At 35.4% G+C, this 13,343-nt stretch overlaps 1 protein-coding gene across 2 annotated transcripts in view; it reads right to left on the reverse strand.

Annotated features, from left to right (window-relative positions):
- The window catches only part of LOC140155311 (acyl-CoA 6-desaturase-like), a 32,882-nt gene that overhangs the window by 17,484 nt on the left and 2,055 nt on the right, over window positions 1-13,343 (reverse strand). Inside the window, exons 1-2 of one of the 2 annotated variants that reach the window (XM_072178098.1) lie at window positions 5,009-5,188; window positions 140-335 (exon numbers count right to left, since the gene is read on the reverse strand). In XM_072178098.1, the coding sequence (XP_072034199.1) occupies window positions 140-319 (180 nt within the window). In that variant the 5' untranslated portion in view covers window positions 320-335; window positions 5,009-5,188. Of the gene's footprint in view, window positions 1-139; window positions 336-5,008; window positions 5,189-13,343 lie in introns of those variants that run through there. The other variant, XM_072178097.1, reaches the window with a different exon arrangement.

Consider the following 13,343-nt stretch of genomic DNA (forward strand, 5'->3'; position numbering starts at 1 on the left):
CATCCCTGTATGGTCATTTGTACTTAGGTCAAATTTTGCACTATGATTGTTTAATTGAAGTTATTGAACTATGTCATTGGGATGAGGCTATTGTGGTCCATATAGTGATTGGTCACACAGTCCAATCAGACATACTTACTGTGGCATCTTGCCCTGTATGATGGGCAAGCAACCGTCTCCCTCCTGGGTGACGATTCTGCCATTCTGTCACATCATACACGCTATTGTCAATTATAAGCCATTTCTTAAGTGACAATTTCCCATGCTGTTGGACTTCCTCCAATGTGATTTCACGGTTTGATCGGTTCCCTAAGCCCATTGCTCGTTGACTGTTTCTAACAATTAAAAATAATAAAAATAATCATATTACATGTAATAATAACAAGAATAATTACTTAATGATGATGTAGACAGAGAAAAATCTCAAATAATTATGTGCTTGTATAAAATTGTTGAAACATTTACAAGTTGATCACCTACAATCCTCAAAAAAATTCAGTGACGCAAGAAAAGTAGATATTGATTTATTGATCAAATATTGGTTTTCCCTCATTTTTGACTGTAACTCCAAAACGGTTGTCTGTGTTGAAATAAAATTTCCAGTGCAGTATAGTTGTAGTCCTTGCCCCTATTTATACATATCTTACTTGTCACCAATGCGCTATTATTTTTGAGAAAAATGCAAACATAGGCACAAAATTGGCCAGGAGTGTAGTACCCCCTTCAATATTTCCAAGACATTTTTCGAGGATTGTAATGTACGTATCTTTACTAATTGGACCTGCTGAATCCAAAAAAGGTGATGAGCAAGCATTATTTTGAGTCTTTGACCCCAGAAATGACCCCATAGGTTTATACAGGGGTCAAAAATTAAACATGCTGCGATTTCATTCATTAGCATTTTGTCTGGGCGTAAGGATCACAAATCAATGGTGTGAGAGACCACAGACCAAAAAAGAGGGAAATTACTAAAAAAAAACCGCTGAAAAACAGTGTAAAATCAGGGTAAAAATGCCAAATATGGACTGAAAATAAAAGAAAATGCATACATTTTGGCAACAAAAACAGAGGAAATTGACTGAAAAGAGGTATTCTCACACCCCTGACAAATATATACATTATGTTGATGTCAAGTTGATAATTGCCTTGGATTTTCTCTGAAAAGGCAAGTCAGCACGGCAGTTTGTAATATTTCAAGAGGGCATCATGGCAACTGTTGAAAATTTGAGAAGGGCACCAAGGCAATATCTCAAAAGTGAAGAAAACACACACAAACATATAGATAGATGATTTTATAATGAAGGGGCAGGGCTGGGGCACCGACAGCAACTTCATTAGAGGGCACGGCAAGTGACTGCCTTGGGTAAAGGACATATTTTGAGGGCATTACGGCAGTGGGGATGGGCACCCACGGCAAAATGCCATGAGTGCCATGGGTTAATTCGAGGGCTGGTTGATGTACAACCTGTGGTTGCGGAGTTATGTGCCAAAAAGTTTCAAAAGGTAAATTTTCATTTTGAACAGGGGTCAAAAATTAAAGTTGCTCAGATTTTCATGAAATTTTAACCAAACTGTTTGTGTAGCTTCAGGCGTTAAGGAAAAAACTAAGTTTCCAATATATGTGATGTATAGTTTGGGTAGAAATGATTAACCAATGTAACAGGACAATTGCCATTAGAAGTAGAACCTACAGACCTACAAAATGTATTGCCACATATAAACATCTATAGATAGTGAACACTTTAACCTATGTTTTTCTCACAGCCTGAAGCCATCTACATGTAAATGATGACTTCACCCACCAAGTTTCATGCCCATACAAGTTTTTAGTAATTTGACCTCAGATGACCCCTGGATGACCCTGAAATGACCGTCCAAAAAGTTGGCTCTAAATGTTGACTATACCCACCAAGTTTCATGCCCATACAACAGTTTTGAGTAAGGGAGTGTTCATAAATACTTTGGTGGGGGGGGGGAAATATTTTTTTTCATGTCGAAATTTTTTAACCCCCCTCTTCGAAACCAAAACTTTTTGACCCCCCCTCTTAATGGACCTAAAACTTTTTTGCCCCCCCCTCATATAGCTTCAAAACTATTTTGACCCCCCCCCCATCATAATGTACCATTCTACTAATTCAATTCTACTACCATTCAAATGGCATTAATGGTACTAAAATTTGTATTCAAGTACAATAAAATTGTACACATGTCATTGATGTGGAAATGTGGAAGCTAAACGAATGAAATTTGATGTAAAAGTGGATAAATAGGCTAAGCGCGCAAAAATTGTACTTTGGGGGCTAAAATGGCCAAATATGAGCTTAATTTGGTCAGAAACACACATACAAGCGCCAACATTGGGGAGATGGTTGAATGTGCCATCCCGATGGTTGAATGTGCCATCCCCAGGATCTACGCTTATATGTTTACTACGCCTATGTATTTTAGCCCAAAATACAGGGGCGTAGCAAGTTTTCTTGGTCGGGGGGTGAATAAAATTTCGGGGACACAGATGAGAAAATAAATTGCAGTTTCAAATACATATACCGGTTTTGTTTTTTAGAGAGACTGTACATGTATTTGAGCTTCAAAAAAAGGCTTTATTGGGACAATACGCGTGCAAAAATTTCGCCCATGATGGGATGAAAATGCCTTTATTGTGACAATGTGGGCACACAGCGTGCAAACATTTTGTATTTTACACTATTTTGGCCCATGATCGGGTTGAATTTATATGGAATATTGTCTAGGCCCTATAGCATTGCATTGTTTGTTGCATCGTATAATTTTCATTTGTCCATGCTAATCTCCTTTTTTGTCAGAGGGGCACTTTTCTCTTTCATTTTTTGTCAGGGGACCCATTCCATGTCAACTCCAGGGATGTGCACCGCAGCACCTCTTCAATTTTTTTCTTTTTCTGTGTGGTGGTAGATATTGATGAGAAAGTAAAATCCTGAAAATTTGAGCTTCATACTCTATTTCGTTTTCCCGTGGCATCAATTTGAAATTTAGGGTTTCAGCATAAAAATGTGTAATAACGCTTGAAAAGACGACGTTTGGAGGTCCATAAATGTATAAAGGGAACCCTTTACAACTTTGAAAAGTATGTATCCTGGGAAACTTATTTGTGTAGAATTCAAATCTGGCATCAGAAAACTTGTAACTCCTTTACTTTAAAAGATATAGGGCCCTCAAAATGCAACTTCGTCCATCCAGGACCAACTTTGGGGGGTCAGAACTCCAAAAGTAAAAATAATTTTATTGTCCAATTTTTCGCCAGTCAGAGCCCTTTGGTAGGACATTACTCTTATCCAATATTGAGCCTATTAGAATACTTTTAGCTGAGATATTACCCATGCACATTTGTATTGGTTCGATCAAGCAGTGCATGCTTTCAACTTTTGTGATGTATCGTTCTTAAGCATGCTCTGCCAGTTTTTCAAAGTTAAAAGGGCATTTTGTTATCCACAGCCTCATCCCCGACTTTTCTCAAAAAAGTTGAGATTTTTATACCACTGGAAACCTCATGTTTATGTACCTAAAATTTCTTGCAGACTAATTTGTTTAGCACAAATATCGTCAAATTTGAATTTCGTTCTGGTATAACAGTGACCTATGGAGCAGTGTCATACACATAGTGTCATCCATTGGCGTGATACTCTACGGAGGCGGTGCCAATTACAAAGCAGAAGAAGAAGCGCAAGCATAAACATGTGCAAAACTCGCAAACGCAAAATCGGAATCAAGTGAAATTTTAAGAGTAAGCTTTTTTCGTGGATATCTAATGAAAAATGTGATAGAAAGAGGATGCTCACAAAATCCTCCTTTAAAGTGCCTCTGGCCTTAGTAAAAGTAAAAACAGTTAAAGCCTTAATGTACGATCTTTTAAAAATAATAAAATAGTTAATATGCAATCATTTATGAAAGTTTCCAATACATTTGGACATGAAAGCACTGGAAATTTGCAAAGAAACAACAAATATGCCAAAAAATTGGTTTTGAAAAAAATAAAGGTATGTTCTGAAAAAAGATCATACATTAAAGGCTTTAATAGTCAATGAGTTCTGGGCTAGATTTTATTGAAAAAATCATGTGATTTAAATATTTATTTATAAACATAATTTGAATGACGTAATGTATGTATTAACCCTGGAACATCAATTGATAATAATTCGCTGGCGAAGTGATGTAATCTGATCTACCATAGCAATAGGGTAAAACAATTTTTGAACATTACGTTTTGTTACCTGAAGAGATTTGATCATGTCTCACCTTCCTTTTCAACCAAATCGATGGTAATAACTCATAAATTGGCTCAGGCAAAACTCACTTCCTGGGAACCAAATACCACACAAGGTCATTTTTATGTTTAACTCTAGAGCTATAATGACATCCTTGTGATCTGGTCAACTCATCGACAGATACGTGTGCATTGGACCATGAGCAAAATAATACGCGCTGGACGACTAGCAGTACGCCTAATTTGTAAAAGGAAATCTGAATAATACTTTATATGGCGCTACAAGTACCGGTACAATCAGGTTGCACTCATCACCTGTGCATGTCTTCATAGATTGAATACAATTTACCGTTCTTTTCAAAGATGCTAATCTTACAGGTGCGAGTGATCAGCATGCAACATGATATGGTTCAATGCAGAGGTACTGTATGAACATAGTTTAGTGAAGTGCGGTATATTCAAAAATTGTTTTACCCTAGCACTATGGTCATGATGGTGGTAGTAGGTAATCCGATTATTACATCACTTCGCCGGCGAATACCTGTCAAATAAAGGTTACTCCAACGAGTTGTGCAACGTATACATGTAGTAGTACTACATTGTACCTTTATTTATCATACCATGATGTTCATGATGTTGTAAATAATGCAAGGCATACCATTGATTTTGTACAATTGAATTTATACCACACACATAATATCATTATCAACCTGAAAGAAATGGTAAGTTATAAAAGCTTATAAAGTAACACACGCAATGCATACTTACAGCTGGCTCTACAAATTTCCGGGCTCTAGTTTTGGTTAATAATTATTTACTATAAACATGATAATATAATAAATGACCACACCACATCACTTTGATCATGTATCCACTTCATGATTTCCAATCAATTATTTAATATCAACGGAGTTAGCCCTGGGAGTTTTCGACTTCCGGGATGTCCGAAGTTCGTCCTAGCAACCTTTAGGGCGCACACCACCAAATCGCCCATTGAAATACACGCGACATGATAATGTCCCGGGATAATGTGTGCTTCTTTCTCTCTACGTATACTTCTTTTTCGCAAATATAGAAAACATCCCGGGAAAACATATCAAACCAAACATTCTCAAACTTGCCATATTTTTTTTACAGTAAAAAAATTCCAAGGAACTTAAAAACCATACCTTGCCATAGTAGAGCCTGGAATTTATTAAAACTAAAAGAGAACTTGAGTAACTGAGATATGAATTGAATTTTCTTTAGGTAATGTTTTGTTGTTATTTTTCCTACTTTTTCTTATAGTTTATTAGGGAACGTTCATAAATACTTTGGTAGGGAGGGGGCTGGAAAATTTTGATTTCGGTATGTCAAAACTTTTTGACCCCCCCCCTGTCTGTCTGTATGTTAAACTTTTAGAACCCCCCCCTCTTTATGGACTGAAAACTTTTTGACCCCCCCTCTTTTGTATACACCCAAACTTTTACCCCCCACACAATCATAATGAAGGTACTTAATACTACTTATACAGTTTCAACCTTGTTACAAATTCAACAGATCCGCAATAAATTTATCCTTTATCCGTGTTACTCTTTATACAGGCCTTATAAATAATAGGCCTACATTGTCAGGAAAACGTAAAATATAAATAAATTGCTTTCAAATAAGGTCTCAAAAGTTATTGCACGGATGTATCAGGGGTGTATCCAGCTTTCTTGTTGTGGGGGAGGCAAATAAAATTTTGGGGCACAGACGAAAAACAGTTGCTTTACATACATTATACCGGAGCTTTAAAAATGCTTAACTGGTTGTATTTAACTCTGTATGCCTATGATCGAGATGAAAAGGGCTTTATCGTGACAATGTGCGCGCGTAGCGTGCACAAATTTTGTATTTAGCTTTTTAGACCCCCCTTTATGGGTGTCAAAACTTTCTTGACCCCCCCTTTTGCCATGTCAAAAACTTTTTTGACCCCCTTTTTGGAAGTTCAAAACTTTTTTGACCCCCTACTAATTTTCCAGCCAAGGTATTTATGAACGTTCCCTTAATGAGTTAATAGGCGTAGATCCGAGGTGGGATAAATCCGCCCAATATTCCATATGGTCCATACAATCATCCCCCAATGTCGACGCCTGTATAATGGGTTTCTGACCAAAATTAACCCCATATTTGGCCATTTTAAACTAAAAAGTGCCAATTTTTTGCGCAAATTCATTCCGTTTTTATACCATATTTCACCAGTTTAGCTTCAATATGACAATTTTTTTGCGTAGGGGCCCTTCTTGTCGGCAAAAGGTGCTGGATTCACTGGACTTCAAGAAATTTTCTCCAGCCCCAATGTCAAAAAGATATCTATGCCACTGTTAATGACGTTTTCTTTTTAAGACATGAAGGAGGCTAAAAAAATCTATACCATAAAAAAAAGGGGGGATCAAAAAACACAAAAAATCCACCCTTTTTTAGGGGGAATCAAACAACTTTTGATGTCCGAGGTTCCAACTTTTCCACCCCACCAAAGTATTTATGAACACTCCCTTATAATGTAGTCAGTCGTTCTTTTTTTTATTCAAGTTTCAAAAGTTATTCTGATTTGCTCCCAGGATTTGCTATGCTGGGAAGCACTCACGAAAGATATAGGCCTATTAATATAGACTCGTTCTATTATGGAATTATGTACGGCAAACTCGTAGAGACAATAGAGCAAATGTCTTTTTTTTTTTCCTTTCTTTCGTATTTTATTCCCTGTACTTGGGTTTGATGGGGGGAAAAAACATACAAAATAAACCATCAAACCCTACACACATAAACAAGCAAGATACATACATGTAATCAGTAAAGCACTTTATAATATAAAGGAAACAAACTTTAACTATAGACTGTATTCATAAAATGTAATTACAAATCAAGAGTTTCATAATTCATACAACATACAATGTACATGTACCTTGCAACAAAATAACACAACACATGACAAAAAGCCCAAAAAATATTTTTTTTTTAAATGTACAGTTCCTGAATTAATAAAATAAAGGGTTACAGCTCCAAAATCAAATTATCAAAGGCTCCCATTTTTTTGTGTGCTTAGCAAACTTATTATTTCTAACAGCAATAAACCTCTCTGACTTCTCAAAAGTTTTGACCCACGATGTAAACACAAAAATGCTCAAAGGCTTTTCCTCGACCCGGCACCTATAAATGTAGCGCTTGGCCAAAAGAATAATTAAATTTTTGAAACAATCAAATTCCTCGTTAAGCAAACCAAAACAAACTATTTTGAAAGTAAGGTTTATGAAAAGATGAAGATCATTTTTATCCAGGAAATAATTTCCTTCCAGAAAAGGTTGGAGAAATTGCAATCCCACATCAGATGTTTAGTGGTTTCAATACTTGTCTTGCAAAAACTGCACAAATTTGTTTCTTTTAATCCTATCTTGTAAAGAAAATTGTTTGTCGCTAAAATATTATGAATAAATCTAAATTGAAAATATCTTGTGTATGTGTCGATACTGCTAGTAAAAGCCATAGTATATATCTCATTCCAATTTTCAATAGGTACTGGTACAACAAAATCATTTACCCTGGCATTCCAGTATGCCTGTGATGTGGGGCATGCCTGCTGTCTTAGCTTTTCATATGCAAATTTGCAAACTCTTTGTGTATTCCAAAGTTCAGTCAACAGACAGTCACTCATCTCATTATCATTCATTGAAAAAACCTTGTACTGTGCGTTCTGGATGCTCCTAATTATACCATAATACTGAATAAAGTTACACTTCACATTGGGATGCTTTTTTTAAAACCCTCAAAAGTCATAAATTGATTATTTTCAATTAAATCTGATAACAAGTTCACACCATCTAAACTCCAACTACGGTAATAAACACACTTCCGGTTCACCTTAAATTTAGAATTAAACCAAATAACTTTGTTTGTAACATCATATTCTGCACGCAATTTAAACCAGCCTTCCAAAATATTTTTCAAAAGTCATTACTTGTGTGACATTTAAAATCAGAAATCTTAGATGGCTCGCACTGCCATAACCAGTTACTTGTTCCGGACCCACCAATTTTGTCAAATTATATAACAAAAAGTAATTTCCACTTGCCATTATTATCTGGGTTCATGAACCTTTTAACCCAAGATATTTTAACTGCCTCTTTAAAAAGAAATATATTAGTCATGTTCAAACCACCATCTTCAATTTTATTATACATTGTTTCTCTTTTAATCTTATCTTGTTTACCATTCCAAATAAATTTAAAAAATAGTTTCTCGACTCTCTTAAGAAAAGCATCAGGGGGGGTTAGATAACACTGAAAGAAGGTAAGTAAGCTGGGACATTGCAAGCGACTTAATAATGGCAACTTTGCCAATTGGGGTGAGACCCTTTGTGACCAAATATTCAAAACTGTGTTCATTTTATGCAATTGACTTTCATAGTTTAAATTAAACATCTCTTGTTTATCCAAAGAAATATTCACACCAAGAAATTTTATTGGGCCTTTGGTCCAAGTAAATTTTGTGCCAGGAATCAAGATATCGTCTTCATTCTTTGAAGAACCAATTTTTAAAATGGACGATTTTGAATAATTAACAACCAAACCGGAAATTTTGCCAAATTTTTGATGGTCTCCACTGAACTCAGAAGGAGTTTTCAGATCCGTCCAAAATTAAGGTAGTATCATCTGCGAATTGGGTTAATTTGACAGAAATAGAATCCTTAACTTCAATCCCTTTTATATTATCATTTTTACGAATGGCAATTGCAAGAATTTCTGCACAAAGAATAAAAACATAACAACTCAAGGGACATCCTTGACGCAGACCACGTGTTAATTCAAAATATGGTGAAACAAAACCCTTATTAATAACACAGCTTTGAATATTTTTATAAAAAAGAGAAATCCATTTTTTTTTTTTTCACCAAACCCAAACATGTTAATACATTTTTCAACAAAATTCCACTCCAACTTATCATATGCCTTTTCAAAATCTAAAAATAAGAGTAGGCCTGGAATATTTTTAATATCAGCATAATCAATAATATCTAACACCAGCCTGATATTCTCACCTATGTACCTATTTGCTAAAAAGCCTGTCTGATCATTAGAGATTACAGAAGGAAGTACTTTCTTCAACCTATTTGCAATTGTTTTGGTTGCTATTTTATAGTCTACATTGAGAAGACTAATCGGCCTCCAATTTTTCAACTGATCATGATTTTTACCCTCTTTAGGAATTAATGAGATGACTCCTCTACACTGCTCATCAGTCATACATCCCTTTTCAAAACAGTAATTGAAACAGTTAACGACAATTTGGCCGATGTCATTCCAAAAATACTTAAAGAATTCAATTGGAAAACCATCAGAGCCTGGGCTCTTACCATTCTGCATATCATTCAACACTTCAGAACATTCATGCAGAGAAAGAATACCTTCACATAAATTACACTGGTCATCACTGATTTTAGGAATGTCCTCAGGCTGTATTCCCAACTCTAAGATACCTGTATCAATATAGTTTTCATCCTCACACTCTGTCGAGAACAGGTTTGAATAAAAAATTTTAATTCATCAAGAATGTTTTTATCATCCATAATAATGGAACCATCATCCAACACAATTTTTTCGACAGATTTCCTCTCTTAACACGTGATTTTTCAAGATTGAAAAAGAACTTCGAACTTTTCTCACCATATTCAATACAATCTGCTTTACTTCTGACCATTGCACCTTTAACTCTTTCTTCGTAGATGAATTCCAGGTTATGTTTCTTGGTCTCAATTTTATTTCTAAGATCAACACTTGGATTATTAACATATGCATGCTCAAGATCATTTATTTCACCTTCAAGACTTTTTCAGCTTGATTCATATTTTTGTACTTCTGACTTGCATATTTAATTGTTTCACCTCTAATAACACATTTCATAGTTTCCCATAGAATATCAGGACATGCCTCTGAATTGTTTGAACAAATATCCTTAATTACGTCATGTATCAAATTAGTATACTCAGTGTCCTGTAAGAGGGAGGTGTTAAACTTCCACATTCCTTTACCATGATTGCTTTCGTTACCATATAAAGAAAGCGTAACCAAAGAATGATCTGATCTTAGACCATGTTGAATCCCAGACTCTTTAACTTTATTTCTTTAAACCTGTACTAATCAGAAAAAATCCAATCTACACATGATAGGTGGTTGGTGATTTGATTTCCAAGTAAACATCATCTTACCAGGGTTATTTAAACGCCAGATATCAACCAGATCCCTTTTGGCCATACACTTGTGAATCTCTTCTTGAGATTTAAAATTTGTTTGTTTGCGACCACCTTTCTTATCAAAAGCCACATTTAAAACAAGATTAAAATCACCGGCATAAATTATATTGTCACAACAAAATTTATCAAGTTCATTGTACAATTATCGGTAAAAAAGCGGCAAGTCTCTATTTGGCCCATAAACAGTGACCAATGTATATATAACATCAAAATTTTAACATCCACAATTATATAACGCCCATCTTGGTCGACAAGTTTTTTTATAATGTCACAGTCATAATTTTCATCAAATAAAATGGCAGTACCTCTGCTATTTGAAGTTCCATGACTCCATATTGATGTGCCTTTCCATTGTGCACTCCACGCATTAACATCAAAACGAGTGCTATGCGTTTCTTGCAAAAAGTAAACATTAAGTTTTTTGTTCTTCAGCCACGAAAACACAGTGGAACGTTTCTTACCATCTCTTAAGCCTTTGGCATTGTATGTACAAAATCTTAGATTAATCATGAAAAAAATTCAGAAAATATTTTTAAATAAACATATATCAGGTAACGATTTTTAATCTTGAAATTTTTTGGGTTGACAGTTGACGGTATATTCAAAAATTGTTTTACCCTAGCACTATGGTCATGATGGTGGTAGTAGGTAATCCGATTATTACATCACTTCGCCGGCGAATACCTGTCAAATAAAGGTTACTCCAACGAGTTGTGGAACGTATACATGTAGTAGTACTACATTGTACCTTTATTTATCATACCATGATGTTCATGATGTTGTAAATAATGCAAGGCATACCATTGATTTTGTACAATTGAATTTATACCACACACATAATATCATTATCAACCTGAAAGAAATGGTAAGTTATAAAAGCTTATAAAGTAACACACGCAATGCATACTTACAGCTGGCTCTACAAATTTCCGGGCTCTAGTTTTGGTTAATAATTATTTACTATAAACATGATAATATAATAAATGACCACACCACATCACTTTGATCATGTATCCACTTCATGATTTCCAATCAATTATTTAATATCAACGGAGTTAGCCCTGGGAGTTTTCGACTTCCGGGATGTCCGAAGTTCGTCCTAGCAACCTTTAGGGCGCACACCACCAAATCGCCCATTGAAATACACGCGACATGATAATGTCCCGGGATAATGTGTGCTTCTTTCTCTCTACGTATACTTCTTTTTCGCAAATATAGAAAACATCCCGGGAAAACATATCAAACCAAACATTCTCAAACTTGCCATATTTTTTTTACAGTAAAAAAATTCCAAGGAACTTAAAAACCATACCTTGCCATAGTAGAGCCTGGAATTTATTAAAAACTAAAAGAGAACTTGAGTAACTGAGATATGAATTGAATTTTCTTTAGGTAATGTTTTGTTGTTATTTTTCCTACTTTTTCTTATAGTTTATTAGGGAACGTTCATAAATACTTTGGTAGGGAGGGGGCTGGAAAATTTTGATTTCGGTATGTCAAAACTTTTTGACCCCCCGTCTGTCTGTATGTTAAACTTTTAGAACCCCCCCTCTTTATGGACTGAAAACTTTTTGACCCCCCCTCTTTTGTATACACCCAAACTTTTTACCCCCCCCCACACAATCATAATGAAGGTACTTAATACTACTTATACAGTTTCAACCTTGTTACAAATTCAACAGATCCGCAATAAATTTATCATTTATCAGTGTTACTCTTTATACAGGCCTTATGTCTAATAGGCCTACATTGTCAGGACATCGTAAAATATAAATAAATTGCTTTCAAATAAGGTCTCAAAAGTTATTGCACGGATGTATCAGGGGTGTATCCAGCTTTCTTGTTGTGGGGGGGGAGGCAAATAAAATTTTGGGGCACAGACGAAAAACAGTTGCTTTACATACATTATACCGGAGCTTTAAAAAATGCTTAACTGGTTGTATTTAACTCTGTATGCCTATGATCGAGATGAAAAGGGCTTTATCGTGACAATGTGCGCGCGTAGCGTGCACAAATTTTGTATTTAGCTTTTTAGACCCCCCTTTATGGGTGTCAAAACTTTCTTGACCCCCCCTTTTGCCATGTCAAAAACTTTTTGACCCCCTTTTTGGAAGTTCAAAACTTTTTTGACCCCCTACTAATTTTCCAGCCAAGGTATTTATGAACGTTCCCTTAATGAGTTAATAGGCGTAGATCCGAGGTGGGATAAATCCGCCCAATATTCCATATGGTCCATACAATCATCCCCCAATGTCGACGCCTGTATAATGGGTTTCTGACCAAAATTAACCCCATATTTGGCCATTTTAAACTAAAAAGTGCCAATTTTTTGCGCAAATTCATTCCGTTTTTATACCATATTTCACCAGTTTAGCTTCAATATGACAATTTTTTTTGCGTAGGGGCCCTTCTTGTCGGCAAAAGGTGCTGGATTCACTGGACTTCAAGAAATTTTCTCCAGCCCCAATGTCAAAAAGATATCTATGCCAATTTTACTGTTAATGACGTTTTCTTTTTTAAGACATGAAGGAGGCTAAAAAAAAATCTATACCATAAAAAAAAAGGGGGGATCAAAAAAACTCCACCTTTTTTTTTTATGGGGGATCAACATTTGTTTGATGTCCGAGGTTCCAACTTTTCCACCCCACCAAAGTATTTATGAACACTCCCTTATAATGTAGTCAGTCGTTCTTTTTTTTATTCAAGTTTCAAAAGTTATTCTGATTTGCTCCCAGGATTTGCTATGCTGGGAAGCACTCACGAAAGATATAGGCCTATTAATATAGACTCGTTCTATTATGGAATTATGTACGGCAAACTCGTAGAGACAATAGA

Source organism: Amphiura filiformis, chromosome 6, assembly GCF_039555335.1.
Source record: "Amphiura filiformis chromosome 6, Afil_fr2py, whole genome shotgun sequence".
Classification (NCBI taxonomy): Eukaryota; Metazoa; Echinodermata; class Ophiuroidea; order Amphilepidida; family Amphiuridae; genus Amphiura; species Amphiura filiformis.